The following is a 27,897-nucleotide window of genomic DNA, read 5'->3' as shown; positions in this document are numbered from 1 at the left end:
GGGTCATTTTGGCAAATTGGTTAGAAAGTCTTGCACTAGAGGGAAGGGACGAGGTAGAAATTGTGTTTTTCATCATTTCATTTTATATATTTTTGTTTCAACTAAACAAAACTGGAAAAAAAAACCAAGAAATAGAAAACAAGAAAATTAAACAGTTCCTGCCCCCACCCAGAAAAAAGAGCCATTGAAATAAAACCTTGAACCTTTCCCATCCCTTCACCCTTGCTATAGGTGGAGGCGTACTCCATTCATGGGGTCATAACACACAAAATGGGCCCTAGAATCATCACAAGTTGCTCCTGCCCCACACCAGGTCCGGATTTCAAAATGGCTCTGGACCCATGGCCCTGAGGCCTGTGCATCTGGTTTTATAGCATACAACATGCAGCTGTAAAACAAAATGGCACCTGCCTCAGGGCCAGCTAATGCTATTTTGCAAATGGAATCCAGTGGGGTAGGTTGAGCAGATTTGCTTCTGCCCCATTTGAGCCACTATGACTCATCGGAAGGGAGAAAGTCAGGGTTAAATTTAACAATTATGGTGACTCTTAAGAGATTTTATTCACTGACTTTCCCAAAGGAAAGTCATCAGAAAAAAAAAATGTCAGCTGTTTTTGTTTTCTTTTCAAATGAAATGCAAGTTTTTCATCACGTGTTTTCATTTCGTTTGAAAATGGATGCACACTTCCAGTGAAAGGCTGGAGGGAAGGATGCAAGAAAAGGGAGATGAAAGGAATGAAGAAGAGACTGGAGAGGAGAAAAGTAATTAGAAAGGAGTAAAGAATAAACTGGGTGAGTGAAGGCAAGTGAGAGGAGAAGAGACATCTTTAGAAGAAGTATAGATAAGCTTTAACCATAGAGAATGGGGTATGAAAGGAAAAACACAAGGACAGAAGAAGGAAAATGAGATAAAGGAATATCAAGAGAAATAAAGGTAGAAAGAACTCAAATTGAGATGGAAAATAATGTCGAGACCATACCTTGAGTACTGTGTGCTATTTTGGTCACCACATTTCAGAAAAGATAGTTGCACTGGAAAAATTTCAGAGAAGGGCAACCAAATTGGTAAAGGGGATGGAATGGCTACCTTATGAAGAAAGGCTAAAGAGGTTAGGGCTGTTCACCTTGAAGAAAATATGGCTGCTGGAGGATAAAATAGGGGTCTATAAATTGAGTCTATTAATAGAGGAATTGAATATGTAAATGTGAATTGGTTATTTACTCTTTCAGATAATAAAAGGACTAGGGGCATTCCATAAAGTAAGCAAGGAGCACATTTAAAACAAATCAGAAAATTCTATTTCACTCAATGCACAATTAAGCTCTTGAATTCATTGCCAGAGGATATGATTAAGGCAGCAGAGCTGGGTTTAAAAAAAGATTTAGCCAAGTTCTTGGAGAAGAAGTCCATAAACGGCTATTAATCAAACTGACTTAGGGAATAGCCACTGTTTATTACTGGCATTATTAGCATGGGATTGGCCACTGTTGGATGCTGGGCTAACCCAATATGGGCCAGATTTTCAAAGGGATATGCGCGTACCCCCTGAAAACCTGGCCGAAGTACCCCCTGCGCGCGCTGAGCCTATGTTGAGTAGGCTCGGCGGCGCGCACAAGCCCCGGGACACACGTAAGTCCCGGGGCTTTCCTGGGGGGTGCATGTCGCGGCTGCGGGTCATTTGGGAGTGGGGCTGCAGGTGTGGTTCCGGCCTGGGGGCATTTTGGGGGCATGGCTGAGGCCTCCGAAACGGCTCCCGGGCCTGGGAATTGCGGCCGGCAGGCGTAACTTGTACAACAAAGGTAGGGGGGTTTAGATAGGGCTGGGGGGGTGGGTTAGGTAGGGGAAGGGACGGGAAAGTGGGGGAGGCGGAGGGAATGGAGGCAGGCTGCGCGGCTCGGCACACGCAGGCTGCCAATTTTGCACAGCATTGCGCGCGCCGATCCCGGATTTTTACAGATATGTGTGGCTACGCGCGTATCTATTAAAATCCCTCATACTCTTGTTTGCGCCTGGTGCGCGAACAAAAGTACACGTGTGCGCAAATTTGTAAAATCTACCCCTATGTCTTCTTATGTTCTTAAAAGCAAAGAAAATAATCTAATCCAACATAAATTGAAAAACTGTATTTTTTCAATTGTTTATTTTACATGACAGGCAATGCAATGTATCGCACATGCAGACAAGATAGATACACACACTAATGCAATATGGGGCAGATTTTCAAAGGGATACGCGCGTACCCCCGAAAACCTACCCCAAGCTCCCCCTGCACACGCCGAACCTATGTTGAATAGGCTCGGTGGCGCGCGCAAGCCCCGGAATGAGTGTAAGTCCCGGGGCTTTCCTGGGAGGGCATGTCAGGGGGCGTGTCACGGCGGCATGTCATCCAGGGGTGGGTCCATGGGCGTGGTTCCAGCCCGGGGGCGTTTTGGGGCGTGGCCGAGGCCTCTGAAACTGCTCCTGGGCAGGGGAATTGCTCGCCGGCGGCCGGCCCGGCGCGCGCAAGTTACGCCTGCCTCGGGCAGGCATAACTTTGCCAACAAAGGTGGGGGGGTTAGATAGGGCTGGGGGGGTGGGTTAGGTAGGGGAAGGGAGGGGAAAGTGCGAGCCTCAGAGGGAACAGAGGCAGGCTGCGCGGCTCGGCGCACGCAGGCTGCTGATTTTGTGCAGCCTTGCGCGCGCCGACCCCGGATTTTAAAAGATACGCGTGGCTACGCGCGTATCTATTAAAATCCGGCGTACTTTTGTTTGCGCCGGTCGCATGAACAAAAGTACGCTTGGCACAGTTTTTTAAAATCTACCCCTATATTTGCACTGAAATACACAAGCGTCAACCCACCTTAAGCAGCTGATCCTCCAAACTGCAGAGAACAATAGTTAAAAATAAGACAAGACCAGATCTTATTGTATGTATCAATTTTTCTATTAAAGGTGAAAGTTAATTTCTCCATTAATGTGATTTCAAGTTCCTGTAATACATCACTGGAATAGTATATCTAGCTGCATGAATTAAATGATTAATAAGCTTCATGCACCTTGCAGATATGTATGCATCCTTCCAATATCCCAGTAAATAAATGATGGATGTTGAAGATATATTGAATTTATATATTGTATTTATCTCATTTTCTATTTCGCCCCATTTTCCATGTGTAAATTTACAGAGATGCGCCACCAAACTTCCATGCAATCTTGAAAATTTAGTGGCAGAATTTACCATCTTTGGCATTAGAATTTACCCTTCAGCTGCTGCAGATATGTCCTGCGTGTTTCACCCAGCAAATGAGATGCACTGTTTGCAATTCACGTGTAACTTTTCATTCCTAATCAGTCAGGTTACTACAGTCAGTACTGCCCCTGCATGCAGCATCTAGTCTGTACAATGTTATCGTCCTTCTTTTCATTCATGTCTCCTTTCAGCTGCTGTTTTCATCATCGCAAATGTTATGAAGAAGCCGTGGAACAGGAATGCATCTGGGATCCAGCAAAGATTTCAGCAGATGCCAGCTGTCTCACCAAAAATCTTACATGCGGTATGTTTTTATAACACTTATTTTTATTTCAGTTTTGCTATCACATAATTTCAAGGTAAGCCACAGTTTATAAAACAAACCCACAGAAAGGCTATATTGAATTTTAATTTCAGATCTGGAAGTAGTAATTTTCATTAAGTTTCTGAAACTTTCAGGGTCATTTATCAAATTGCGATAGGCCATTATCAAGCGCGTTACAGCGGTATAGCACGCAATACTACCGCTCCGTGCGCTAAAACGGACTATCACAAATTGTGTATGCAAATGTCAAAATTGATATTCAAGTGAGAGGCATTAGGGCAGGATAAATATAAATTAGGGGGAGGTAGCATGGCATGCGATATGTATTGCAAGTTATTGCGGGTCAGTAACGCAGGTCATAGCTTCACCTTTTTTTTGACGGTATGGTCCAATCGCGGGTGGTATCATGGTGCGTATTGTGCATGATAAACACTGCAAACGATCCCCAGACCAATAAAAATACCTGATTTTACCAGGTCTATCTTCCTAACATCATTTTGTCACTGTCAAGTCTACTTGGACAGGCACACCATGCCTTGCCAGGCTCGTTGCAGACAACAAGATATTTAAGAAGGAGAACCAGAACAACAGCCAAGGCTACTTCCAAGACATCCAAGGGAAGTACCAGCAGCGCAGGCAGAGGGTCCACAGCTGCGGGTTCAGGGCCCTGCTCAGCGGCGAACATGCAGCTGGCAACGGGCCAGGAGATACAGGAAGCATATCTTTCCTCCACGAGCATCATTGCTGGGAATGCCTGAGGACTTTGTGGTCAGCAGGTATTGTCTCAGCTCTCGGGCAATTCTGGATTTATATGAAGACATCCAAGGGGATCTGGATCCTGTCACTACAAGATCCCCGGACCAATAAAAATACCTGATTTAACCAGGTCTATCTTCCTAATACCATTTTGTCACTGTCAAGTCTACTTGGACAGGCACACCATGCCATGCCAGGCTCATTGCAGACAACAAGATATTTAAGAAGGACAACAAGAACAACAGCCAAGGCCACTTCCAAGACATCCAAGGGAAGTACCAGCAGCGCAGGCAGAGGGTCCACAGCTGCGGGTTCAGGGCCGTGCTCACCATCCACACCATCCCCGGCCTCACCAAACACTTGGCCACCCCCCATTTCACAGCAAGCGGCTCCTTCCAAACCACAGTAGGGGTTGTAGGGGGAATGTCCCAAAGCACATTCTCACACTGTCTGGACAAGGTCATTGAAACTGTCACTGACCACATTAATCGATACATAAAGGGCTGGATTTTCAAAAGGTTACGCACAATGGGTTGGTTTGGGGGCGGAGCCAGAGGCTCCAGGCACAGCAGCCATTTGCCACTGTGCTGGGGATCTCATGCCGGCAGTTGGCCAGCACGCACAACTTACTACAGCCCCAGGGCTGAAGTAAGTTTTTAAATAGAAGCAAAAACAAGAAAAGGGTAGGGGGGAAGGGCGGGGGAGGTAGGGGAAGGGAAGGGGGGGGTGGGGGTAAGGGTAGCTCCCTCTGAGGCCGATCCAGTTTCAGAGCGGTCTGGGAGGGAATGGGGGAAGGCAGCGGCATCCCACTCTGCGGGCCTTTACCAACTCTACTGACGACCTCATCAGTGTTCCCCGCTCCACGGACCACTACCATCTCTACTAAGGACCTCACTGGTGTACCCTGCTCTGCGGACTACTACCGTCTCTGCTGAGTACCTTCTTCAGTGTACCCCACTCCACGGGCCACTACCATCTCTACTGAAGACCTCATCAGTGTACCCCGCTTTGCGAACCATTACCAACTCTCCAGAGGTATCCTCTCTGGGTATCTCCCATTCTACCGACCCTGTGTCTCTGGGTCTGTAAGACCTCCTCTCTGGCACCCCCTGCTCCATGGGTGGTGCCACTCTATTTCTTTAATAAAGACTCTAGATTGATACTGTGTCTGACATCAGCTGAGACCTCGCCTCCCAACGGTGAGGCTCACGGGGCACCTCCCTGTGGGCAGTACCATCTCTCACCTCGGCCCAGGGCCAACACACTAACTAACCCTAACAGATTTCCAAGTCCATGGACCTGGCACAGGTCTCAGCCATTCAGGCCATCCCTGGCCTGGCCCAGCGAATCACAGAACAACAGAAGATCCTAGAGACTTTGGCTAGAGCCATCAATCAACTGAATAATCGGCTGGACTCCATCCCAACGCCTGCCAAGCCTAACTCAGCTACTTATGCGCCACCCTTCTGGCCTCCAGTGCCCTTGCCAGCACCTCCTCATTTTGCAGGTGGCCTCTTGTTATGTAGGGGCTTCTTGAACCACTGCAACATGCACTTTTCCTTGCAACCTGCATATTTTCCTGATGTAGTTTCCAAAACTACATATATCTTATCCCTTCTGGATGGAAAAGCATTGGCCTGGGTGTCGCCTCTTTGGGAATGCACAGATACAATCCTTAATGACCTATCAGGCTTCCTCACCCTTTTTCGCACTGTATTTGACGACCTAGGTCGAAAGGCCATCTCCAGATCTATGCTCTTACATCTGCAACAAGGTTCCAGAGTTCTGACTGACTTTGTTATTGAGTTTTGGACTCTCTCGTCTGAATTGCACAGGGACCTGGGCTGCCTGCGTGCCATATTCCTCGAGGGTCTTAGTCCACGTATCAAAGATGAGTTGGCAGCATGAGAACTCCCTGAGGCCTTGGACTCCCTTATAAACCTTGCTGGTCACATAGACTGTCGTCTGCATGAACGTTCCCAAGAGGTCAGAGGAGCCAAGAGAATGGATTCTAGTGCTCCATGCATTCACCCAACGTCTTCTACCCAAGTTGTCACTACACCAAGCACCAAGGATGAGAATTAGGAACCGATGCAATGGGTCGTAGTCACCTATCTTCTGAAAAACATCATTTCCAGAAGGCCGGCCTTTGCATGTATTGTGGCCAATCGGGTCATGCGGTACCCTCCTGCCCACTCCATCCAGGAAACTCCCAGGCCTAGAAACTGCTGGAAGACTCCTCCTAGGCCTGACCACACCCTCTCCTCCATTAACCCTGCCTATCACCATTACTTTGGACACCCAGGAGTTTCACACCCTGGCAATAGTAAACTCCGGAGCCGGTGGGAACATTTTCCTCCGGCAACTCATAGAACATCTATAGATTCCCCCCGTCCGTATACCAATGCCATTGTTACTCTCTTCTATCCATGGCGAGCCATTACCTGGCAAAGTTACCTTTTCCATGATCCCCATTCGACTTTGCACAGGTTCTCTACATACAGAGACTATTTTCCTGATTTTGGTCAAGGCTGTGGTCCTAGGATTGCCATGACTGAAAATACATACTCCACAATTTGATTGGAATACTCTCCAGTTGTCTCATTGGGGTGATTACTTCCATTAAAAATGTTTGGAGACCGTGTCCCCGATGCCCTGTCTAGCCACACTGCCATCCATTCCGGGGCTTCCACCACAATATTCCTCATTCCAGGATGTGTTCCATTGTACCTGAAGACTGGAGGGTGGCTAATGTAACCCCACTATTTAAAAAATGTACCAGGGGCGATCCGGGTAACTATAGACCAGTGAGTCTGACTTTAGTGCTGGGAAAAATAGTGGAAACTATTCTCAAGATGAAAATCGTAGAGCACATAGAAAGACATGCTTTAATGGAACACAGTCAACATGGATTTACTCAAGGGAAGTCTTGTCTAACACACCAGCTTCATTTTTTTGAAAGGGTTAATAAACATGTGGATAAAGGTGAACCAGTAGATGTAGTGTATTTGGATTTTAAGAAGGCGTTTGACAATGTCCCTCATGAGAGGCTTCTAAGAAAACTAAAAAGTGATGGGATAGAAGGCGATGTCCTTTCGTGGATTACAAACTGGTTAAAAGACAGGAAACAGAGAGTAGGATTAAATGGTCAATTTTATCAGTGGAAAAGGGTAAACAGTGGAGTGCCTCAGGGATCTGTACTTGGACCGGTGCTTTTCAATATATATATATATATATATATATATATATATATATATATATATATATATATAAATGATCTGGAAAGGAATATGACGAGTGAGGTTATCAAATTTGCGGATGATACAAAATTATTCAGAGTAGTTAAATCGCAAGTGGATTCTGATACATTACAGGAGGACCTTGCAAGACTTGAAGATTGGGCAATCAAATGGCAGATGAAATGTAATGTGGACAAGTGCAAGGTGTTGCATATAGAGAAAAATAACCCTTGCTGTAGTTACACTATGTTAGGTTCCATATTTGGAACTACCACCCAAGAAAAAGATCTAGGCATCATAGTGGATAATACTTTAAAATAGTCAGTTCAGTGTGCTGCAGCAGTCAAAAAAACAAAGAGAATGTTAGGAATTATTAGGAAGAAGGGAGGTACTGTTACGCCTGTTGGTCACAGATGGCTGCGACTGCTGCAGCTCACCTCTTTCTTCACTTCCCTGACTCCATAGGGTAGACTGGCAGCCTCCGCCAGCTGCATATGGCCTGCCTACCGCTCCCAGGCCTCCCGGGGCAGCAAGGATGCTGCCAACCGCCATCTTGCCATCAGAATCCCTTAAGCGCGCATGCGAATGGGCCAATCTTAAGCACGTCATAGCGGGAACCTCGGGGGCGTCCCCCTCCAGATGACATCATCCCTCCAGAACATTTAAACCAGCTGGCCCTGCCTACTAACGACTTGGCAGAGATCCCTCCTTGTTAAATCCGCCTTGCTCTCAGAGGACCCTACGTTCCAGTTCCTGCTTCCTGGCATAAGATGTCTCAGGAACCAGCTCCTTGGGGATCCTCTTCAAGTCTTGGCTATCCGCTCCTCAGAGGGCCTATCACTTGGAATTTCTGCCTGCCCCATTCCCCGGGGCTTCCCTGGAACCATCGCTACTCTTTTCATGAGTACCCCGCTCTGCGAACTACTTCCTATTCTACCAAGGACCTCTCTGGTGTACCCCGCTTCGCGGACCATTAACATCTCTACGGAGGATTCTCCTCGGGTGTATCCTGCTCTGTGGGCCTTTACCAACTCTACTGAGGATCTCATCGGTGTTCCCCAATCCACGGACCACTACCATCTCTACTAAGGACCTCACTGGCGTACCATGCTCTATGGACCACTACCGTATCTGCTGACGACCTTCTTCAGTGTACCCCACTCCACGGGCCACTACCATCTCTACTGAGGACCCTCACCAGTGTACCCCGCTCCGTGGACCATTACCAACTCTCCAGAGGTATCCTCTCTGGGTATACCCCATTCCACCTACCATGTGTCTCTGGGTCTGTGAGACCTCCTCTCTGGCACCCACTGCTCCACGGGTGGTGCCACTCTATTTCTTTAATAAAGACTCTAGACTGATACTGTGTCTGACGTCAGCTGAGGCCTCCCGATGGTGAGGCTCACGGGGCTCCTCTCTGTGGGCGGTGCCATCTCTCACCTCAGCCCAGGGCCCACACACTGACTAACTAACAGTTACCACTTTCCCAAACTTAATATAATTAGATTCCTTATGAAGATTCAGAGGCAAGACATTCCATGTTAAAGGGCCAGGATAATTAAATGCTGCCTGTATTGTACACTCCAATCTAATTTCTACTGGGACCGGTGATCATAACACCTTCTGTTGAGAGTATCATAACACTCTGGAGAAATAGTATGAGATCAAAAAGTCAGCAAGGTATTTTGGCTGTCCTTTCTGAAGTGCTTTAAAACCTCAACATACAATTTTAAATCTGATCCTAGAAGTTATTGGGAGTCAATGCAACATTTCAATACAAGGCGTGGTCAAACTTAAGAATAAAAAGTTTCTTTGTTGTAGCACTTTGCACTAATTGCTGTTTTTTTGAGGCTGCAATTTGAAGATCCTGTAATAAAACATTACAATAATTTATTTATGAATGCATGTGTAATACTGTAATTTGCAGCTCTTTCTTGCCCACAAAAGGACAAAATCTTCATATATACTATAGATCATAAAAAGAAGAGTGAACTAAGACCATCTTCATGATCATACATGGTTAGTCCAGCATCAGTTTTGACCCCACAAATTTCAACCCCTTCTTTCAGAGTAATTTCATTTTTTTGCCAATTGAGGGGATTTCTGACACGAATTACCTTTACTAGTTATCCATAGAGCTTTGGATTTCTGAGAGTTTGAGTTTATGAACACTTAACCATGAAGCCATTTGGTCTAAACATTTGTTTAAGCTCTCCAATCCATCCTGCATTCTAAGGTCTAGGTAAGCAATAACTTAGCTGCATAAAAGAAACAGTTTATTTATTTAAAAAGAGTTTATACACCATTTTACAACATAAAGTTCATCAAAACAGTTTACAAAATAATAATCATAATAAGCATTAAAACAGTAAATATAGTACATGATAAACTACGTTTAAAATGTATAATAAAACAAATTTAGAAGATAAAAGAACTTAGATGGGCTAGGAGTAAGAGGTAGGGGGAAGTATGTCAGGGAAATGCACTTTTGAGGCAGCCTGCTAGGTTTTACTGAGTGAACTAAATGCCATTGAAAATAGATGTCTTTAAGCTGTGTTTGAATTCTTTGCGTAAAGTTATTTGTCTTAGGTGGTCTGGAATAGAGTTCCAGAGTGTGGGGTCCACAACTGAAAAAGCGTATCTTCCGGTGATGTCTAATCATGCCAGCTGTACTGACGGAATTTCTAGAAGGTTTTTATGTAGGTACCATAGTTGTCTGCTGGGTTGGTAAATGCGGAGAACAGTGCAACGCCAGGTTGTTGAGTTGTTGTTGAGTTGTTATGTATTAGAATGTGTAAGATAGATAGAATTTTATATTGATTTCTGTAGTGGACTGGAAGCCAATGTCATGAGCAGAGAGTTGGTTAATATGTTCAGTCCTTGGAGTTCCAGTCAGTAAAACTCAGCTCTTGAATAATTGTTGCCAGAGACCAAATATTCCTCAAAAAGAATAGGTGCTAAAACAGATCCCTGCGGGACACCATAGAATAATGATTTACATTCCAAAAAGTCAGAATTCCAAGAAACGTGAAATGTTCCGTTGGCTAAATAAGATTCAAACCATTTTAGAGGGACTCCTGTTAGAACAACTTTTGCCGGTCTTAAAGATGCAATTATAGCAAATGCCACATGTATCTCTTTTTCTGTCCCTAGCTATTCTAGCTTTGCTTTTGTTCAATAAGGCCACTACAGCTCTTTCTGTATTGCAGCCCTGGCTGAATCCTGATTATCTTAGCTGAAAGGCCAGCACGTCAAGAAACTTCGACAACTGTGCTACTACCTTCTTTTCAATAATCTTTGACAAAAAGATAAATTCAAATCTGGACAAAAAAATATTTATATCTGTAGTACCAAAAGAAATACTTTTTAATAATTGCATGTGTCAAGTTAGCAGAAATAGACACTTGAGCTAAAAAAGGTGTTATAATAGCTAAACATTATACTAAGCTTTGATTTCTTTGGACGGCATAGGTCCATCCAAGCGAGATGCGGTTGCTCTGATAGAGCCCAAAATCTTACTAATCTTCACTACTCAGGTTTGACTGAATAATTTGAATTTGGCAGCTACTCTTTCTTCTCTTCATAGCTAATCGTTGATGCATCTGACATAATCATGACAGGCCCCAGTTCTGTCTGAATGTTAACACTGCTTACCATCATAGGTTCAGAGTTCTTATCAGAAAATGGTTGATTTAACTGAAACAATCAAGGAAAATTCACTACCAAATTCAGTTGCTTTGTTAGATAGAATTCAATGGGGTGGATTTTAAAAGGATTATACGCGTAACCCTTTAAAACCCCTCCTGCGCGTGCCGAGCCTATTTTGCATAGGCCTGGCGACGCGCGCAAGCCCCAGGACACGCGTATACCCCGGGGCTGAAAAAGGAAGTGTGGCATGGGCGGGGCTGGAGCCTCCAGGCATAGTGGCCATTTGCCGCTGTGCCCAGGATCACAGGCTGGCTGTCGTCCGGCGTGCGCAACCTACGCCTGCCCGGAGGCGGGTGCAACTTCTAAGTTAAAGGTAAGGAGGGGTTTAGGTAGGCTAGGGGGCGGGTTAGGTAGGGGAAGGGAGGGGAAGGTGGGGGGGATAGAGGGAATGGAGGAAGGCTGCGCAGCTCGGTGCACCCCTGGCTGCGCGCGCATGTTATTAAATCCGGCATAGATTTGTGCACACCGGGTTGCACGCACAAATCTACGCCCATGCGTAGCTTTTAATATCTGCCCCAATATATTTATGACAAACTTGCTTATTAAGCTTCCATGTTGATATCCTTAAGATTTCTTACAAGACCAACTTTAACATTTTGAATAATGTAAAACTGAGAAATCTTCAGAAGAAGCTACTAAAGCATGGTCTGTCCATAAAAAGACAGACCATGTCTCTAATTTAAGTTTACCTCTGGAAAACTTAAATTAGAGTGTGGCTTACCAAATGAGTTGGTCCCAAGACCCACTTATTGGGTCTTTCACATTGGCAAATAAAATAAAATCCCCAGTAATAAAATGTTGTTTTTTTCTTACCATATATTCATTAATGACTGCTATAGTTTCTGTTACTGACTCATGTGATGCACCTGGAGGATCATAAAAAAGTAAAATAGTCCAAGCGTAACCAACATTTAATTGAATACAAAGCACATTAATGTACTGTAGGAGCCTCAAAACCAATTATTTTGGTTTAATTGCCTTCGAATAAATAACTCCTAGCTTCCGTCACACCCCCCCCCCCCCCCAGCCTTCAAGGCCTACATTTATCATGAAAAGTAGAACTGGAGGGGCAAGCATGGGTCAAGTTTCAGTAATGCACATAGTAGGAAAGTTGTATAGCAAAATCTAATCTAAAAAAGACATATTTTAATCCCAAAGATTGCACATTGAGGAGACTGCATCTAAGTAAAGATAGTGCAGTTAGGGCACTCAATGTTATCAAGTGGATTTTCAGTCAAACATTGATTAGCCAAACTAAACCTATTATCTGATCCCTTAGGTTTCCAAAAATTGAGGGGAATCTATTTTCACTATCCATCCCAGAAAATTAACACAAAATCATTAAATCAAGGGTCCAAACCATTTAACAGTAAAACCACATTACTTCACCCGAACAAAACAAAAGCACACCAACCTAAAGAACAGCATAGACTGAACAAGTTCTTCAATATTTAAGCTTCACAAGCTTCCTTTTTCTACCAAAGAATATAAGGCCCTCTAAGTGCCCACAAAGAGGCCGCCTTTCTGGCAAAGGACTGATGGTGGGCTTTCCCTATGTAGTGGGAAGGTGCTGACTAAAGATGGCATCCTCCACTGATGAGGATGAGTCCCATGGTGAGGCCTGCAGCATTGGTAGAGAGAGCAATCAGGCGGTAAAATCTAAACCCTGGAACGAAGCATTTCTTAGTTTAGGCAGCATAAAGTGATGAGTGTCAACACTCAGCTTATTAGCCATGGTGATGTTTGTCCTGGCTCTCTGATCAATTGATTTTTGCAATTTGCCAGATCTTGATGTAAACATAGAAACATAGACATGACAGCAGAAAAGGAACAAATGGTCAATCCAGTCTCCCCAGCCAGCTTCCCATGGTAGTATCTGCCATGCAGGTTACCCCCATTTATTAGTCAGTGCTGCTTGTCATGCTTTGCTTATGGTCTTGGTCGTAGAAGCAGTCCTGTGTTTTTTCCTTAATGTCTGAGCATCAGTACCACAGACTGTAAAAAAAAGGTCATGTCTCATGTTGGTTGTCTCTGAATCGAAATTCCTCTTTCCCTCCACCCCACCCCCTTTTTCAAAGCAAAGAGCAATGTTGCAATTACATCAAAAGCATCAAGTTTTATTGGCTAAGGGTAGTAATCCCATGCCTTTTGTTAAGGGTAGTAACTGCTGCTCTGGGCAGGTTACCCCCATGCTTATCATGTCCCCAGACCGTAAATGTTGGGGCTCTCATTGGTTGCTGTCTGAATCCAATTCCCCTTTTCATCTGCCGTTAAAGCAGAGGGCAATGTTGGAGTTGCATAGAAAATATCAAGGCTTATTGATTAAGGGTAGTAGCCACCGTACCAGCAAGTTACCCCCATGCACGCTTTCTTCGTTTCTTTTAGGAATTGGTCGTAGAAGCAGTCCTGTGCTGTTTTGCTTATGTCTGAGTATCAGTATCCCAGACCATGGAAGTGGGGCCCTTGATTATTATCTGATTATTATCTGAATCCAATTCATCTTTTCCCCATGTCGTCTAAACAGGGAGTAATGTTTCAGTTACATTAAAAACATCAAAGCATATTGGTTAAGGGTAGTAATCTCCTTGCCTTCTGCTAAGGGTAGTAACCACCATACCAGCAAGTAAGTTATGCCCCTGTACACTTATCTCATTTACATCCTCTAGCCTTTAGAGATCCACAGTGTTTATCCCATGTCCCTTTGAATTGACTGTTTTCTTATTCACTATTTCCTCCAGAAGGGCATTCCAGGCCTTCACCACCCTCTGCATGAAAAAATATTTCTGGACGTTGATTCTAAGTCATACCCCCCCCCCGAGTATCATTTTGGGACCCCTACTTCTATTGTTTTCTTTCCAACAGAAAGGGTTCAAAGTCCAAACATCATCAAAACCTTTTAGGTATCTGAAGGTCTGTATCATATCTCCCCTGCACCTCCTTTCTCTTCCAGATCCTTCAGCCTCTTCTCATAGGTCTTTCGATACAGACCCCACACCATTTTCATTGCCTTTCTCTGGACCATCTCCATCCTTTTTGAGATACTGACTCCAGAACTGAACATAGTTCTCTAAGTGAGGCCTCATCAAGGATCTGTACAAGGGCAGAATCACCTCCTTTTTCTTACTGGTTATTTCTCTCTCTATCCAGCCCAGCATTCTTATGGCTTTAGCTATCACCTTGTTACATTGCTTCTCCATCTTCAGATCCTCAGACATCATTACCCCAAGATCCCTCTCTTGGTCCGTGCACATCAGTCTTTCTCCCCATCACATACAGCTCTTTTGGATTACTGTATCTCAGATGCATGATTTTGTACTTTTTGGCATTGAATCTCAACTGCCAAATCTTCAAGCACTCTTCAAGCTTTCTTAAATCACTTTTCATTCTCTCTACTCCTTCAGGTATATCTAATGTGTTGCGGATCTTAGTATCATGTGCAAATAGACATGAAGTGGTGAAGACTAAAACTGTGAAGGAATTCAAAGTATAAACACTGTGGATCCATAAAGGCTAGAGGATGGGAATGAAGAGAAGAGCCATGGGGATTGCTTGCTGGCTACTACCTGGCGATTACTACCCTTACTCAATAAGCTTTCACACGGTTAATGCAATTCTAGCATTGCTCTCTGCTTCAACAGCAAGGGGAAATGTGGGAAACAGGATTTGCATTCAGACAACAACCAATAAGGACTGAACCACACAGTCTGGGTAAACAAATAAGCATGGAGGTAGCTTGCTTATTGAGGTGGTTACTACCCTAAACCAATTAAGCCTGATGCTTCACTTTGAATGCATATACAGCGCTGCTTTCTGCTTCAACGGCAGGGGGAAATGTGGAAAAGAGGATTTACCTTCAGACAACATCCTACAAGACATTGATCTGGGCAGTCTGGGTAAACAAGCATCGGGGTAACTTGCTTGATGCGGTGGTTACTACCCTTAACCATTAAGCCTTATGAATTATCTTTGATGCAACTCCAACATTATTCTCTGCATTAATGGCATGGGATGGCAGGAAATTCGAATCAAACAGTTACCAATAAGGGCCCTGAACTTGGTGGTTGGTGAAATAGATGGGAAAATAAGTGTAGGAGCTTGCTGGGCAGACTGGATGGGTCGTTTGGTCTTTTTCTGCCGTCATTTCTATGTTTCTATCTTTTCTGCCAGGTCCCTCACAAAGATATTGAATAGGACCGATCCCTGTGGCACTCTTCTTAACATGGCTCTCTCTTCAGAGTAGGTTCCGTTTACCATTACATACTGTCTCTCATTACTCAACCAGTTTGGAATCCATGGTACCACCTTGGTGCTCACTCCCATGCTTCTTATTTTATTCACAAGCCATTTATGCGGGACTGTATCAAAAAGATTTGCTGAAATCCAAATAGATCACATTGAGCACACTTCCTCAATCCTATTCTCTAATCACCCAATCTAAAAAAATCAATCAGGTTGTCTGACAGGACCTTCCCTTGGTGAATCCGTGTTGCCTCAGGTCCAGCAATCCTCCAAAGGCAGCATGGATTTGCCAGGGGAATTTCCTTCGCTAAGAAAACAATAGAAATGTTAGAAATGTGGAAATGCTAAATAGTTGAATAAAAAGCTGGGCACTCCATCAGGACCAGAGCTCTTCCTTGTAACCTAGTTTCTACCTCTTTAGTTATTATTTTAGGCCATTCCATAAGTTTGGTGTTTGCCGTTCACATATTCTACTGTATACTGGGTAGCTATTGGCTTCCCCTTTATATTCTATGGGATCCTCATGTAAATTTCTCCATAATTCTTCTGCTTTAGCTTTGGTTGGTGGTGTTTTAATTATGCAAATGTTCTTTCCCCATTCCTGATAGAATTGCTTTGTGTTTTGTCTAAATCTTTTATGATGTTTCCCAATTCTGTTTTCTTTAAATCTCCACAGTTTGTGCTTCTGCTGCTATTTTCAGCTTATTATTGGGCTAGAAGATAGAAGATTTTAGAAATAAATAAATACATACATGGATTTGATATCTTCTGTTACTGCAGCATGTTTCAGTTTGAGGTTTAGGATTTTTTTTTTTACATTATTTTTGACATCCTGAATTCTTTGAGGTACTTGTCTACCAATAACACCTGTGCATGGATCTTGTGTCCCTATTGATAGGACCCTTTCAGTAATAATTTTTGTAATAAAAGAAGAAAAATACCAAGGAAGGGGAAACTGGAAACTTAGGTGAGAGAGAGAGACACCCCCACACACAGACAAAGAAAGAAAGATGAATTGGGAAAAGGAGAGAAGCAGTGCTAGACCAGATGAGAGAAGGTTAGAAGGGAATACATGGGTTGAAGCATAGATAATATGACGTGAGCTGAAAGGTTGAAAAGACTTAAAAAAAAAAAAAAAGAGAACACAAAAGCTAATTATTCTTGGTATATCAGAGCTGAGAATTCCATAAAATAAAATTGCTGGCATTATCATATGTGAATTTTCATGAACTGATCAATTGAAAGCAGCAGCATCAGTCAAACTCTTCAAAATGTCAGGTTTCCTGTTTCTGGTCTATCTTTCTTAATTTCTGTTTTAGCCTTATTCCAAGTTTTGTTCTTATTGTTGTACCTACATACAATCTCTTGATCATTGCCCCCTATATATGTTATGGTCATGTTTTCCATGTATTTGTATGATGCCAACATAGGTTTCTCAAAAAGGACCAACATGTTTCCCAAATGTGCTTAAGATTCAGAGTGGCTGGAAACTATAAGCAGGATGCCTCAGTCAGAAACTTTAACTACTAATATCGCCTTGGGTATTCAATAAAATCATACTTATTATCATTAATTTATTTCTTTTTGATTGAGGGGGGATTTGTTTTACTTTGCTAGGACTGCTGATGGGGAAAGCAATTTTCAAAGTCATTTAACTGGGTAAATACCAATTTACTAGAGTAAATCGGTGTAAAATGCTGCTGAAGAAGAGTGGCAGCACCAGAATAATAAGTGAACACTAGAGATACCCACAAAATAATTAATAATGGTGAATTAAAGCCCAACATAAAAATATGCTCATAAGTGGAAAAAAAATGATAAAAGAGCTTTAAAAACCTGTCATGGCCATGTTTTGGCAAGTTATGCCTGCATCAGGGGTTAAAACTAAGAACATGAATAATATGTTCAGTCTATATAAATATAAAAATAAAAGATAAGCAGACAATAAACAAAGCTGATGAAAATTCCTTGAATTGTTTCACATTTATGTAGTGTGTAAGTCCAAAATATGGGTAACTGGTGAATCCCAGGACTAATGCTGAATTGTCATCCTAGATGATCCAAGAGTTTTATGAATGTTTACCAGTTACCATCCCACAAGGATATTTTCTTTTGATTATGGAAATGTAATATTCAAAATACAATAATTGTAACAAACAAGGGAAAGAGTAACAGTGAAAATAATTGCATACAGCATATGTTACAAAAACATATTTTTTTACATAGAATCGTATGGCAATGCAAGATAGTTAAATACCTTGAGAGTGTTGCATATACACCTAGAGTGAATACAGATTTAAATATTTCAGCGATATTTTAACACTACAACTGAGGTGATGCACTTGAGCCCAAGAGGGAGAAACGCCAGCTGCTATTAATGTGATGGCCCTGCCAGCCTTAGAGTGAATGCTGAAACCTCCCTGCAGGCCTTGGGGTCAGCAAGAGCACCTGAGCCACACACTGACATCCATGCCAGTTCTTCTGAAGGACAAGGGTGGAGGGGGAATTGCTAAAAATTCCAGAATGCACTTTAACATAGCCTTAGCGAACTAGGACTGCATTAGCTTCTTAAGGGGGACTTGACTGGTGGCAAAACTTATTGATAAGCCAGTGCTTGGTTTTGATTATTAATATTACTACCCTTAACTGAAACATGGGGGTACCCTGCATGTTACTTCCATAAGAAACTTGCTGGGCAGACTAGATGGAGCACTTGGTCTTTTTCTTCCATAAATACTATGTTACTTTGAATGTCACCATGAATGTAAATGCTTTGTTCTCTTTGTTACTTTAATTCATTCAGTTCATGTTGAGACAGTAGTGGCTCATTTTTCAATAAGTCACTGAGAGGCAAAGCTAAGTGGGAATTAGCCAAGTAAATCTGAACTGTTAAAAAAGTAACATCTCTTTCGCTTCCCCATGCCCCTCCCCCCCCCCATAAACCACCACCATAATGTAGCAGCTAAAACTATTCTCCTATATTCACTAACAAGCAAAATTTAGCCAGCCAAAAATGGGCAGGAGTGGAATGTGGAGCGGGGGTACAAGAGAAGAATTGGATGGCTACATCAGCATACGACAGAGTAACATAGTAATGATGGCAGAAAAAGACCAAAATGGTCCATCTAGTCTGCCCAGCAAGCTTCCCAAGGTAGTAACTGCCTCCGTGCAGGTTACCTCCATGTTTCTCTTAAGGGTAGTAACTGCTGCTCTGTGCTGGTTTAGCTTTTTTATTTATTCCCATCCTCTAGCCTTTTAGGAATCCACAGTGTTTATCCCATGCCCCTTTGAAATCCTTCACAGTTTTAGTCTTCACCACTTCCTCCAGAAGGGCATTCCAGACATCCACCACCCTCTCCGTGAAGAAATATTTCCTGACACTGGTTCTGAGTCTTCCTCCCTGGAGCTTCAAATCATGACCCCTAGTTCTACTAAATTGTTTCCAATGGAAAAGGTTTGTTGACTCTTGTTGATGACCATGGATCATTAAAATCTTTCAAGTATTTGAAGGTCTGTATCATATCACCCCTGCTTCTCCTCTCCTCTAGGGTATACATATTCAGGTTCTTCAACCTCTCCTCATAAGTCATTCAATGGAGACCACCCACCATTTTGGTCATCCTTCTCTGAATCACCTCCATTCTGTCTCTGTCTCCTTTGAGATACGGTCTCCAGAATTGAACACAGTACTCCAGGTGAGGCCTCACCAAGGACCTGAACATGGGGATTATCATTTCCCTTTTCTTCCTAGGTATTCCTCTCTCTATGCAGCCCAGCATTAAGAACATAAGAACATGCCATACTGGGTCAGACCAAGGGTCCATCAAGCCTAGCATCCTGTTTCCAACGGTGGCCAATCCGGGCCACAAGAACCTAGCAAGTACCCAAAAACTAAGCCTATTCTATGTTACCATTGCTAGTAATAGCAGTGGCTATTTTCTAAGTCAACTTAATTAATAGCAGGTAATGGACTTCTCCTCCAAGAACTTATCCAATCCTTTTTTAAACACAGCTATACTAACTGCACTAAACACATCCTCTGGCAACAAATTCCAGAGTTTAATTGTGCGTTGAGTAAAAAAGAACTCTCTAATTTGTTTTAAATGTGCCACATGCTAACTTCATGGAGTGCCCCCTAGTCTTTCTATTATCTGAAAGAGTAAATAACCGATTCACATCTACCCATTCTAGACCTCTCATGATTTTAAACACCTCTATCATATCCCCCCTCAGCCATCTCTTCTCCAAGCTGAAAAGTCCTAACCTCTTTAGTCTTTCCTCAATGGGGAGCTGTTCCATTCCCCTTATCATTTTGGTAGCCCTTCTCTGTACCTTCTCCATCGCAATTATATCTTTTTTGAGATGCGGCGACCAGAATTGTACACAATATTCAAGGTGCGGTCTCACCATGGAGCGATACAGAGGCATTATGACATTTTCCGTTTTATTCACCATTCCCTTTCTAATAATTCCCAACATTCTGTTTGCTTTTTTGACTGCCGCAGCACACTGAACCGACGATTTCAATGTGTTATCCACTATGATGCCTAGATCTCTTTCTTGGGTTGTAGCACTTAATATGGAACCCAACATTTGTGTAACTATAGCATGGGTTATTTTTCCCTATATGCATCACCTTGCACTTATCCACATTAAATTTCATCTGCCATTTTGATGCCCAATTTTCCAGTCTCACAAGGTCTTCCTGCAATTTATCATAATCTGCTTGTGATTTAACTACTCTGAACAATTTTGTATCATCTGCAAATTTGATTATCTCACTCGTCATATTTATTTCCAGATCATGGCTTTGGCTATCGCCATGTCACCATGTCACACTGCTTCATCGACTTCAGGTCATTAGACACTATCACCCCTGTTCCGTGCACATCAGCCCTTCACCCCCTAATGCATATAGTTCTTTTGGATTACCTTGCCCCAGATGCATGACTCTGCATTTCTTGGCATTGAATCCCAGCTGCCATATGTTCAACCACTCTTTCAGCTTCCTTAAATCCCGTCTCATTCTCTGTACTCCTTCCAGAGTGTCCACTCTGTCGTAGATCTTAGTATCATCCGCAAATAGGCAAACTTTACCTTCTAACCCTTCTGCAATGTTGCTCATGAAGATGTTGACCAGAACTGGTCCCAACACCAATCCTTGTGGCATTCCACTTAACACCATTCTGTCTTCAGAGTAGATTCCATTTACCATCACCTGTTGTCTTCTATCTGTCAACCAGTTTGTAATCCACACCAATACCTTGGAGTTGACTCCCAAGCTTCTCATTTTGTTGATGAGTCTTCGGTGTAGGACCGTATCAAAAGCTTTACTAAAATCCAAGTAAATTACATCAATCACTCTTCCCTAATCCTAGTCACCCCATCAAATAAATCAATTATATTCATCTGACAGGACCTTCCCCTGGTGAATCCATGCTGCTTCTGATCGAGCAACCCACCAGATTGTAGATAGTTCACTATCCTTTCTTTCAGAAGAGTCTCCATTAATTTTCCCACTTCCGAGGTGATGCTAACCGGCCTGTAGTTTCCAGCCTTTTTTCTGCTCCCACTCTTTTGAAGCGGGATCACCACCGCTCTTCTCCAGTCACTAGGCTCTACACCCTTTTCCAAAGATCTATTGAACAGGTCACACAGTGGACCCGCCAGCACATCTCTGAGTTCCCTCAGTATTCTGGGGTGAACCTCATCAGGCCCCATGGCTTTGTCCACTTTCAGTTTTCTTAGCTCTTCCCATACATTCTCTTTGATAAATGGAGTTTTGTGTACTCCACCCCCTTCTACAGTCTTGATAACAAACAAAGGTCCTTCTCCAGGTTCTTCTTTTGTGAGCACTGAAGTATTTGTTTAATATTTCTGCTAATTCATCATCTCTCTCCACCCACTGATCCTTATCCCCTTTCAATTTCACTTCACCACTATGTACCTGTCTCCTTTCTCTGATATATCTGAAAAATGTTTTGTCACCTCGCTTTAACTCCTTGGCAATCCTTTCCTCTGCCTGACTTTTTGCTTTCTTGATTACTTTTTTTTGTCTCCCTCAGTTTTGCCAGATAATCCTCCCTATGTTCCACTTTTTGGGATTTTTTATATTTCTTAAAAGCTGCTTTTTTTGCTTTTATTACATCAGCCACCTCCTTTGTGAACCAGATTGGATTCTTATTTTTCTTACTTTGTTTACTTTTCTAACATATAGATTTGTTGCTTTTCTAATTGCTCCTTTTAGTTTGGCCCACTGTTGTTCCACCTCTCCCATTTTCTCCCAGTCTTCAAGTTCTGCCTCCAGATATTTCCCCATTTCGACAAAGTCTGTTTTTTTGAAGTTCAAAACTCGGATCTTTGTGACACTTCTCTGGATCCTATTTGCAATATCAAACCATACTGTTTGATGATCACTGGTGCTGAGGTGGGCACCCACCCGGACATTAGAGACATTATCCCCATTAGTGAGCACTAGGTCAAGTAAAACTCCCTCCCTCGTGGGTTCCATTACTATTTGTTTGAACAGAGCCCCTTGCAGGACATCCACTATCTCTCTACTTCTGTTAGATTCTGCAGAAGGGATTCTCTAGTCCACATCCGGCAGATTAAAATCACCAACAATCAACACTTCCCCCTTCTTTCCCACCTTTATAATGTCTTTGATCAGATCTCTGTCTAGTTCTTCCGTTTGAGTCGGAGGCCTGAACACCGGTCCAGTAAAAATGGATGCACCCTCATCTTTTTTTAGGACAGCCCATAATGGTTCTTCTCTACCCCACTTTCCTTGCAGTTCAGTTGCTTGGATATTATTTTTGACATAAAGTGCTACTCCTCCCCCTTTTTTGTCCTTTCTATCATTCCTTGACAAGTTATAGCCCGGTAAGGCCATATCCCAGTCATGAGAATCTGTGAACCATGTCTCCGTGACAGCAACAACACAAGTCTGCCTCAACCATTAAGGCCTGCAGGTATGGGATTTTATTGCCCAAACTGCGAGCATTTGTAGTCATAGCTTTCCAATTTTTCTCCCTTGCTATGTTGCACTTCCTAAGAACCTTTTCTGTTTTTTTAAGCTGATTGATTATATTATTTTCCCTTTGCATGACCGTCACAGGTCTTTTTCTGCCAGAACCTACTGCTATCCTATTGATTCTGGGGTTTTTAATCCTGGATATCTAATAACTCTGTGGGAGTGGGGGTAGGGGTTGAGGTACAGATTGCTGTAAACTTGGGAAGGTGGGTGCCTGATTGTCACATGTCTAGTTCTACCTGAGCCCACTGTAAAATATTTTTTTCCTGGGATTCCGTAACCACTGTGGGAGATGGGTGACAGATGGATGTTTCAAGGAAGGGGAGGTTAATTGAATCCTGGCCAATTGCTCCCTTAGATGGATCAGCTCCATTTTAATTTTAGACAGCTGAAGGCAAAAGTGACAGTCCTTGGTTCTCCAAATGATAGGCCTTGGGACATAATAGCACCTCAATTGTTGCATTGAATTAAAGCCATTCTCTCTGATTAATTAAAATCCTAAAGATAAGGTAAGGTATGGATATAGTCCCTAGCAACGATTTTTAATAGGTATTTGAACTAAAAGTATGTGTTATGCAGTAAATATTAATAGGCAGAGTGTGCAAACCAAATTAACAAGCAAAATGACAGTATAAGTTATATCTAGGCTGTAAGTTACTACTAAGTAAGTGGGGATGAGGTAATTGAAGCTAATTATCTAGGAGACCCCTAAGATCCCTACTTAATTCCTTCCAGCACCCCATGACTAAGCACAGAGCTCTATAATAATTTAAATAGCCACCAGTGCTAGCTAGCAAGCAAGTCTGATCACCAAGCTCTGTAATATAAACAACTACCATAACTAGCAAGGCTATTGCCCAAACATTCACTTATGTCCCTGTGTCACTGACAGTGACTCAGGTTAGTTTCTGGGAAGCTGTAGGCCCATTTGTTCCACCACTCTCCCTCCCCAGCTACCCCATGACCTAAGTGTCGCTAGCCAAGTGCTTCCATTATGTACCTCTTATTTTCTCCATATCACCTCTTCCCTTGCTTTTGCTCTTGAGGGAGTGAAGGGTATATTGTTTTGCAATGTTTTTCTACCTCGTTCCTACCACTGTCCTCTAGATCTGTCCCATGCATCCTTGAATGAAATCTCTCTGGGTTTTGGTTGCCAATGCCATTACTTCTGCTGGAAGGCCACCCACTTGCTAAAGAATCATTTTGTCAAGTTTCCTCTGAACCTTCCTCCCTATAATTTCAGATCATGATCCCTGCCCCTTGAATTCCCTTTTCTACGTAAAATGTCACTTTCTGTACTTTGTTGAAGCCTGTCAGATATGTGCATCTTATCCTCCCCTTTTCCCTTTAGTAAGCACATTTTAAACTAAGACTGAACTGAATGTAATTATAGATTTACCAAGAAAAAAAAAATCCTGAAATAAAATATTCCAGCCAGGAAAGCTGGGTTTGCTATAATTTCCCTGACAGCGAAGAGCAGAAGCTGAGAGATGAAGCTGTCTGAATTTAAACCTTGTGAAAGAGGATACAACAACTGCAGATGGAAACAGATATTTAAATGCCTCTCTGTATTTTTTTTTTTCTAGAGTCTAAGGACCCTTGTGAGAAGCTTCTCTGCAGCTGTGACAAAGCCGCCATTGAGTGCTTTGTTCATGCCCACATTAACTTTTCTCTGAAAGGCCTGGATACCTCATTCTGCCCATCTCCAGTAACAGGTAACCAACGCGGTAGTGTAAGCATTTGGGGGCCTTTCATTTACAATGCATCTGGTCTTCAGCGCACTGAAACTAATACTTAGCGTCTTTTCCTCTTCTTGGTTAATGGGGAAGAAAGGAGCTTGGATTACTGTCCTTTTACCAGCTGCACAGAATTAATCAAGTTTAGGTGAAGTTAAAAGCAGGAAACCTTTTTTGTATTTCCAAGAAAGTGAGAGGTTTAGTACAAGAGTATTTGCAATTTGTTTTGCAAAGTCCAGAGGGCTTTCTAAAATTGATATGCACAGGAGTACAACAACATGAGTAGCTCAGATTAAAAAAAAGCACAGGTGTTGCTTACTCAGAACATTCAGTAGTGAGAACTTAGTAACATAGTGAATGATTGTAGGTAAAGACCAAAATAGTCCATCCAGTCTGCCCAGCACATGTTTTAGGGTGGTAGCAGCTGCCACTCAGTGCACGCTACCACCAAGTAAAAATGTTAATTTTAGGTGCAATAGAGGAGTTACCATATGTCTTCCTTTCCATTCTCCAGCCGGCTGGCACCTTCCATGTTTGCCCCACGCCCTTTTGAATTCCATTACCACCTCTTCTGGGCGGGTATTCTATGCATCTCCCACCCTTTCTGTCAAGAAATATTTCCCTATATTGTTCTTAAATCTTTGTCCTTGGAGTTTCCAGCTTCTTTTCCATTAGAAGAGATTTGATTTGTATGCATCATTAATGTCTCCCCTCTCTTCCAGAGTATATATATTAAGGTCCTTCAGTCTTATCTCCATAAGTCTTTCTGTATAGTCCCACACCATTCTGGGCACATTTCTCTGGACTGCTTCCATTCTATCCTTATCCTTTTTAAGATGAGTTCTTCAGAACCGAACACAGTTTTCCAGATGAGGCCTCACCAAGGATCTGCACAGTGGCATTAGCACTTCCCTTTTCTCGATGGTTATGACTCTCTCTATCCAGCCCAGCATCTCTCTGGTCTTAGCCAGACCAATGTGTATGTGTTTGTTACAAAAAATGCACTGTTTAACAGAGAAAGTCCTTTGTTTTGGCTCATCTGCCCTCTCCAGCTCATCCGTTTTTCTCTGCCCCTTAGTGCATTCTACAGTTTTCTGTTACATCCTTATAGGGATGTTTTACATCTGTCTGTCCTTTTATGTTTTTCCCCCTTTACTTGCCTTTAACTTTATTTGATATCACATTACTTTTACTAATTTGATATCCAAGGTGCTGCTTTTTCTCTTCCCCCTTTTTTCAGTTTTTTTCAGGCTAACGACAACTTGTGTTGTTTTTGTTTTATGTTTTTTGCTTTTTCTTTCCTTGATTATTTTACATAAATAGCTTTATTAGTTGTTTAATTTTGAACATCTCCATATGCTCTATAATACACCTCAATATGTTCTTTTAGAGCTTCTTTGACCTTTTTCTTTTTAGACCCAGTAGTTATCTATTAATTTATTGATTATCTTGCCCCTTTGGGCTTTTTGGGGGTAAGTTATCTGAATACCCTTTATTTAACCTTCATTTAACCTGCCTTATATGAATGTACATTTGTAAGGTTTTTATATAACCCTGTATGATTTTTCAGATTTAATGCTGTCTGACTACAACCTTTACTTAGACCTGAGTTACTTACAATTTATGGGAAAGCTAAGAAGGCTTTCTCTGTTAAAAAAACACACACACATTGGTCTGTATCCTCTTCTTATGAATGTATTCCCAGATGTATTCATCCATATGTACAATTGCTCTTTTTGGCTCTATTTTCTATTGTTTTGTTAGGCTCCTTCCCGATGCACGACCTGAGTTGAGGGACCGTTGATTTGCTGATGTAAACTATTGGCTTGATGCTGACAATTTGAAATTTGCTGCTTGCTTATATATAATAAAAACCATTATTGGAACTTTCTAGACATTGTAGAGTATTTGATGTCCCTTCTCTTATTGGTGATTCATCTCTGATGGTTGGACTATCACTTATTCTTAATATTTGCTCATTGAATACCAACCTCCAAACCTTCAATCTCTTCTCGAGCTTTTCTAGGTCACTTCATTGCACATCACTATATCGCATTGTTATGAATGATATGATTACTTAGTTTGGTATATATAGAGAAGCACCCATAAATCCAGAATCAGGAGAGGCTTGAGATGTACCAGCCCGACATGGACCGTGTTTCGGCGACTGCCATCTTCAAGGGGCCGAATGTATCTGCAAATGTTGAAAAATGAGTACTGTTGCAAGAGAAATGTTCACTCAACTTCAAAAACACTCAGCAAAGTGGTACTAATGTTTAGTAGCTTCAGCGGCATTCTTACCGACCAGTAATGCATTTCCTCTACCAGAGGTGCCGCACATGTGCTATTTTTAAAGAGACATTAAACCAATGGACAAGTAGCACGTAGGAACACAGGGATCATGTCAGTGGTTGCTATAGTCTTAGAGAAGGTTAGATGATAGTGTACCATTCAATAGAGGCATTCAGACCATTTGGCTGCATACTATTCAGATAAAAAATCCATTGTTGTTCATGGAGATTGAGTATATTACGGGTGTTTCTCTATATATACCAAGCTAAGTAATCATATCATTCATAATAATGTGATGTGCAATGAATGTGCAATGAAATGCAATGAAATTGCTATGAATTGATTTGAACTCCATGCTATAAATGGCCTTTGTTTTCAGTGAGCATAAAAAATTCATTCTGGACCTATGATTATACTACTGGTGTAAAAAGTCCTTGCCATTGAGCATTGATACCTATGCCCACATATGAGGTCTTTCAAATGAGACAAAAATATCGTGATTCACGGTGACTTATTTTGTTTGCAAAATTTTGGGATCTTTAGCCTTTTCTGTCAGTTTATATATTTATCTCATTTTATTGACATTAATACAATTGTCTCTTAAATTTTGTGGATAGTTATTCTATTTTATTGATGAACTGTAATTTTACAGCTGTGTTTATTAGCTGGAATTCAGTGCCAAGAAGTGCAGGATGCATTTGGGGTGCAGAAATCCAAAGGAGATCTATATGATGGGGGAGTGAAAAATTAATATGCACGGACCAGGAATGAGACCTCGGGGTGATAGGGAAAGAAGGGAAGCAATGTGACAAGGGGATTAAGGCCAGAAGGATGTTGTGCTGCACAGAGAGAGGCATGAGCAGCAAGAAAAAGGAGATGATGATGCCCTTGCACAGGACCTTGGTGAGGCCTCATTTGGAGCACTGTGCTCTGTTCTGGAGACTGGATCTCAAAAGGGAGAGAGATAGGATAGAGTGGTCCAAAAAATGACAATGTTTAATAGGGCTTATCAAGTGTGTTCAGTATCAATATGAAAAACCACACCAATATTTCTTAATAAGTACACCATATGTACTTATTAAGTACATTTTTTTAAATAAAATATGTAATAATATCATTAATTTTTTATTTTATAATTAGTAAACAATTTTTATTTTATATTAATGTTTTTATTATTAGGAGGAAAATACTTCAGATGCCAAGATGGTTAACCAAATAGTCTTCCTGGTGATGTTTAATCATTAGTCTTAAAAAAAACCTCCTTTTTCTTTTATAAATTTTTTATTTTTCTTGCATGAAATTTAAATCTTCTATGCAAATTAATTATTTCTTATTC

General features: G+C 42.1%; 1 protein-coding gene across 1 annotated transcript in view; it reads left to right on the top strand.

Moving 5' to 3' along the window:
- The window catches only part of OC90 (otoconin 90), a 161,591-nt gene that overhangs the window by 24,183 nt on the left and 109,511 nt on the right, over nt 1–27,897 (top strand). The window contains exons 4-5 of the mRNA XM_029587207.1: nt 3,422–3,534; nt 24,120–24,248. Of these exons, the coding sequence (XP_029443067.1) occupies nt 3,422–3,534; nt 24,120–24,248 (242 nt within the window). The remainder of the gene's footprint in view (nt 1–3,421; nt 3,535–24,119; nt 24,249–27,897) is intronic.

The sequence above is a fragment of the Rhinatrema bivittatum genome, chromosome 2 (genome assembly GCF_901001135.1).
Source record: "Rhinatrema bivittatum chromosome 2, aRhiBiv1.1, whole genome shotgun sequence".
NCBI classification, from domain to species: Eukaryota; Metazoa; Chordata; class Amphibia; order Gymnophiona; family Rhinatrematidae; genus Rhinatrema; species Rhinatrema bivittatum.
The sequence above is the reverse complement of the archived record's forward strand: the minus strand, read 5'-3'. Positions and strand labels throughout refer to the sequence as shown.